The sequence below is a fragment of the Falco rusticolus genome, chromosome 13 (assembly GCF_015220075.1).
Source record: "Falco rusticolus isolate bFalRus1 chromosome 13, bFalRus1.pri, whole genome shotgun sequence".
NCBI lineage: Eukaryota > Metazoa > Chordata > Aves > Falconiformes > Falconidae > Falco > Falco rusticolus.
In genome coordinates this window covers 10,853,857-10,859,856 of record NC_051199.1, presented here as the reverse complement: position 1 = coordinate 10,859,856, position 6,000 = coordinate 10,853,857, and the positions used below count along the sequence as shown (strand labels likewise).

The 6,000-nt window shown below is 50.4% G+C and overlaps 1 protein-coding gene across 1 annotated transcript; it reads left to right on the top strand.

The window, feature by feature from the left end:
* Window positions 1-395: 395 nt before the first annotated feature.
* Window positions 396-5,366, top strand: LOC119156449 (putative coiled-coil domain-containing protein 195). The gene is made up of 3 exons (XM_037406159.1): window positions 396-784; window positions 2,129-2,390; window positions 5,303-5,366. The coding sequence occupies exons 1-3, from the start codon at window positions 520-522 to the stop codon at window positions 5,364-5,366; spliced, it is 591 nt and encodes a 196-aa protein (XP_037262056.1). The 5' UTR covers window positions 396-519.
* Window positions 5,367-6,000: the final 634 nt, after the last annotated feature.

The window sequence follows — 6,000 nt, the reverse complement described above, 5'->3', positions numbered from 1 at the left end:
TTTCATTTTCATTTGAGAATTTGCTAATTCTTTTCCAGGTGCACAGAGCAAAACAGAGTAACTCGCCCAGTGTTAAGGGGAAGAGGAACTGCAGCCCAGCAAAACGGGACCCCTCCAGTGGGGCGACCGCTGGCCTTCTTGGATAAACCAAAGGAAACAGGCTCCGTCCTCCGTGGTCCCTTTGGAGAAAACCAAAGCCTGAGACAAGCGCGGGGGCGGGAGGGGTTTGTGATGGTGCAGGATACCATGTTGACAGTGATTTGCGCAGCATGCGAGAGGCCAGCTCTGCTCTGAAAAACGAGACCTGAATGAATAAAAGATGGGCTCTCTCCTAGGAACTGACAGCTCAGCCCAGCCCTCCAGGTGGTGGGAGCCAGCCCCAGCCCTGTGTGCGGGGACGGACTCCCATCCTCTGCAGGCTTTTAAGGGCAGGATCCCCCCGCCACCGGTTCACGAGGTCCTCTGCAGGGCGGGCGCTTTGGCAGGGGCACGGGGAGCCCCGCTGTGTGGTGTGGGACTATGGAGGGAAACTTGCACCTCCTCCAAATCATCCGCAAGATGCGTTCCCAAATCAATACGCTGGAGAGGGAAAACAGAGCCCTGAGGGGAGAACTGCAGGCCTGTGGGCAGAGACCTGTGCCACCAGTGAGAGAGGCAGCAGGAGAAGGTGGGAACAGCAACGTGAGGAGCCTCACCAGTGATGGGGAAGGACCAGCTGTCTCTCCAGCATCCCTGCATGGAAGCATCGTGGCTGTTCCCGCTCCGGCACCAAAGGAGCAGACAGGTACCAAAGAGCCAGGGCTGTCCATGGCACCTGTGTGTGCTGCCCATGCAGGATCTCCCAGCCCAGCTGTTATGTGTCCGCAGGGAATGGGAGACGAGCCACTGCCTGCCTAGTAAACTTGATGGAAGTGCTCTGGCCTCCTTCAGCGCCCACATCCAAAATCAGCTGTTGCACTCTGTGGTCCTTTCAGGGGGGTACCTGCATCCCCCAAGCTGAGCTTGCTTTGCTGCTGCTGCTTAAGCAAGGAGTTCAACTCAGAGTTCCGTTTGTCCTTGCTTAAACAGACTTTGACTTACTGCTTTGAGGTTTTGTGGGCACGGACTGTCTTGCCCATGCCTTGTCCCCTGTCTGTTCTAGCCAGAAAAGGACCAACAGCTGTAATCGGGCCGTAACCTCTCTTGCCTTAGTAAAAGATGAGGAAAAACTCTACAAAGAGTAACAAACGGTGCTGGGTCGCACACATCACACCAGATGTGCAGTTTCTTTTTGCAGATAATGCAGTTAGTTTTGGCTGAGGGAGAGAGGGGCCAGTGTAGGGGAATAAACTTTCTTCACGATTTTATCAGAGGGGAAATATGGAAACATTCCTCGTTATAGAAGAGTAGTTGGGACTTCCGTAGGATTAAATGAAGCAGGAATTAGAGCAAAATGTTGTTTGGTGAGAAGTTGTTATCTAGAAGTGGATGTGGTTATTGGCAGGGTCAGGCTGTTTGGTATCGTATGTGCTTGAGGCCTGTCGGCTGCTTGACTGGTGTCTGTGATGTCCAGTCGGCTGGAAAACTGCCTCACTAACGCAACGTCCTGGCGTTAGCGTGGTGTGTGCTATGAGCTGCAGCTGCCATTACAGCCCATGTGCTCCGCAGCGCTGGCGGCTGACCCAGCCTCGGCTCTGAACCAGCCTCCGGGGGATGTCCTGGCCACGGAGAAATGCGCCTACAAGTTTTGACAGAGACAAGTCCGTGAAAATGTATGAGATGAGAGGTGGAAGAGCACTAGTGGACTTACGTGAAGCTAGACGAGTGCTGCCAGGTCAGGTTACTGACCCGAGGGCCTCTTAAACTGAGGCTGCTAGTGGCTATGGGTGTCACCAGCTTGGAACAGGTGGCTGGTCTTTCCGCAGCATGGAAGGTGTGCGGAGTGCCTTCCAGCCTTGTGGCTCTCCCCCTGCAGCTGCCTTCTGGGGAAGGGGGGATCCCCATGGGCTGTACGGCCGCCTCTGCTTTTCAGCCTTGCCCCGTACAAAACTTTTCTACACCAAGAGAAAGTGATTAAAAATACATCAAGGCTATCGGAATTCTCATTATTTTTACTGTTCCTAGCTCTGTTTTTGTCTCTGCTGCTCAGATACCACCATGACCGTGCGGCGCTACACCATGGCATCAGCGGTGCCTGCTCCTTCCAGCGCGAGGGCTCCCCGGGCCGGCAAGAGGGCTCCGAGCCGCAGGCTCCCAGCCACACCAGGCAGTGCCTGGCCACCAGCCCCTCCTGCTGCCACGTACCTCACCGGCAGACAGGAGGAAGGGCTTGAAAAAATGCCAGCCAGCTGTCTTTCATACAGTCGTTCCAGTCAAATGAAGCTGTTCCAGCAGCATGTCTATAAGTGCAGGTAGGTTCAGTTTGCCTTCGCAGCATCACCTGCCTGGGCTGGTTGCAATTTTCACCTAATAACCTATATGGATGTTGTTTGGGGAGTTATTTCATTATTAGCAGGCTCTTTGTTTGAACCTATATGGGCATGGAGCAGCTGGGAGACCTCTCTGGGGTAACCTGCCCTGCTCCTCCTTGCCAGTGTCGGCAGTTTTGATTTACTACAGAAAGGAGAAGCTGAGGGAAGAGGGTTGAAATCTTCTCTCCATTAAAGCCAGGCAGAGTTTTGCAGATTGATGTGTTGTTCTGACAAGCTAAGCTTGAAAGGGATTTTTATCTTTGAACAAAAAGCATGGAGATATCAAGGAACTTTGAACTACGCTTTTGAAAGTGTGATTAATATGGCTCATAGATTTAGATGCAGTATCATATTTCCCCTGTAATTGAAGCATTACCAATTAATGCTGTCAGCCTTGAGAAAAATACTTTCAGGACAGCTTCTAAATTAAGTGAAATGGCAGCTGGACAAGCCCTGAGCGTCTTTGCTCGTTGATGAGCAGCTTTCCACAGGGCAACAACCACAGGTAGAAGCACCAGTAATGACACTGTGACATGGGACAGCCCCAGTCCCCTCCTGCTGCTGGTATATACACCCCAGCAACCCGTGGGGACTGCTGGGTTTAGCACTGGTCATGCCGCGCTTAAAAGAAGAATCCCAATGGCCTGGAAGTGCGTGCGTTTGGACAGGGAGGAGCCCGTGCGCCCACCTGCCCACGCGTGTCCCAGGGCGCAGGGCTCCCGTGGCTCCTGCTCGGCGGCTGTGCAGCTGCGGGGGGCCGTGTCCCTGTGCTGGCTTGCCCCTCTGTCTGCCTGGCACGTCCATACCACCCTGCTACAGCAACGCAGCCCCATGGCAGGCCAGTGGGCAGCCTGTGCAAACCCTGCTAGGAGCCCAGCTCCTTGCAGAGGGGCTGGAGGGGACCAGCAGGTCAAATTTTCACAGGCACCTATGTTTTTGTGTAAGAGCATTTGGGAGTCCAATGTTTTACAGCACTTAAACATCTAAATTTAGTCCCTGGCAGGGAACTCGTATGGTTTTCGAAAGCACCCTGACTCTGTAACTCTGGATTTCAGCATATGCCCCGCTGGGTCCAGGGAAACTTAAGACTCTCGGTGCACATAAACACTCGGGAGACGTTTGCCCTGAAGGAGCTCACGTGGGAAGTGAGTGTGCTAGGAAACACAGGGTCAGCATGCAGGAGCAGGAGTGGCAATGGCAAATGCTGCTGCTTTCTCATACAAGCAAGAGAGCTTTCAAAGCAATCAAACCGGCAATGCAGATCTATTGCAGCTAATGCCTTGGGACCTACAGACTTAAAAGCACCAGCTACGCAGCGGACAAAGGAACGGCGCCGACTATTTTATCGCTGCCTTTAGAGCTGCCTTGTCAGCTCTGAACAGCAGTGAGTGTGGCACCGTGACTCACAGCCACGCAGTGTCAGCTGCTTTAGGAGGAGAAAGGGCCATGGAAAGAGCTTTTAACCTAACCCCCTCAGCAGACTGGGTGATACCCTGAAGCGTGAAGCTTTGTGTGTTTCTTATACCAAAAAATGTTAATGCATTTTCTGGTTGTAATGGTGGATGTTTCTGTTATATACACAAAGGTCTAACAGCAGTCTTAGTAAGCTTTTGACGAGTAGGATAACGTGTGGCAATGAGTTCAGCAAGCTAATTAAGCTTAACTTTTTACAGTGATGACATTTGTGCTTCCCAGCATGCTGGTCCATGTCAGGTTTTCCTATTCTTTAACTAGTGTTGTTTTCTCACGTTTTCCTCTAAAGCTATAATACTACATGTGATGTTTGGTATTTTTGCTTTAAAATTAACTCCGTAGAAGTATCACTTTGGATTTATCTAGGCTGCAGTTACATCCAAGTAATAAAACAACAGCACTGCTAACAAATATCACTAATTTACAGGTCAACGTTTTCATTCATATATGCTAAAGCATTATTTATACCATGCAATTCTCACTTTTTTTGTAAATAAAAAAAAAAGGACTAAGTATTTTAATACATTAGGCAGGATAAGAGAGGCTGAGAACTGTTTTCAGGGCTATTGTCGTAAAATTACAAAAGGTACAAGGTCCATTTGGTACAGATGTCACCATTGAGGTGTTTAGGCTTGATGGTTTCACCTTCCAGTGGGACCGGTCTGATTGGCAGGTGAGAAGGGGCAAGGAAATGGTGGAGGTCCTCTGCCCTGCAGGACACCCCCCGGTGACCATCAATAAATACTTCCATAGTTTCATTATTTTTCCTGCCTCATGCTCCTGAAGGGCCTGAGTGCACCAACAGCAATTGCACAGGACAGTCAGGATGAAAAGCAAAGCTCCGCAGTACCCGATCTATGTACTTGTCCCCGATCTATTTACTTGCCAAACCGACCAGGTTTGGGACACATCAAGGAGCACGTTTCTCCCTCTGCTTTCACAGCTAGCGTTGTAATCTCCCGCACACGCACGCACTGCTTGCAAACCACTGTTCTCGCACCCGCCTGCAGTAGCTGGGTGCTGATGCCTACCAACATAAGCCGCTGAAGGACCTCCGGGTCCACGTGGTTCACGTGCACCCCAAGGGGTCTGCACGCACGGCGGGTGCTCTGCACATACGCATCAGGGGCCCGCAGAGGCACGTGAGGCTGGACTGGGAAAAGGCAGATGCTTGCCTTTTGGCAAGCAGACGGATAGACAGGCAGCCCCCATCATGCTTGATCCCTTGGGAAAACTCTGTGAACGGCATGAAATCCTGCCTCCATGCAGCATGCAGGTGCTGGAAGCATCTACCTTTTGCTTGCCCGTTTGTTTGATTTACTTTCTTTGCATGTTTTATACGTTTGTAATCCTCACAATGCTTTCTCATTTTTCCCCAGAGGTAAAGTAAAGGCTGTTAGTTTCCTCTTACCGATGGATATATCGTCATACGCTGCGAAGTAAGGTTCCCTCAAAAGCCCACAAAATCAGAACACAACAGTTAACCACCATCGCTGAGAAGGATATGTGAGCTGGTGAATTTTTAAAGGCCCATCGATTCTCAAGATCAATTGGCCTTAAATGATAGCTGTGTGTCAGGTTCCTTTCCTGCAAAATGCTTTGGCAGGATGCCTGCCAAGAACCACCTGGGTGTCGGGTCACTGGCCCCATGTTTAGCATGGAAATGGAAGCCACAACATAGCCATCTGGAAGCCCAAGCAACGTGATGAAGCCACACGATAGCAAAGGTGCCTCCATAAAGTAGCTTTGCAGAGATTTAGAGTACGCAACATGCCTCAAGGATCCCTCAACTTAGGACTGCTGTGAACAGGGTGTTGAAGCTGGGTTTGATGTGTTTGTCACAAAAAGTGGGAACCATGTCACTGCTTGCATTTGCCGATTCCCTTGCCAGAAAAGTATTTGATGCAAACAACAAAATAAGAGCTATTAAAGAGCCTGTGAGGTTTTCTCCATATGTAAAACTTTAAAACTTCACAGTGCTAACACAGCAAAGTTAAGAAGGTGTTACAGAGCCAGTTAATGCTACTCTAAATCTCTGCAAAGCTTGGCAATGGCTGTTCATGCACGTGTGGGGTTT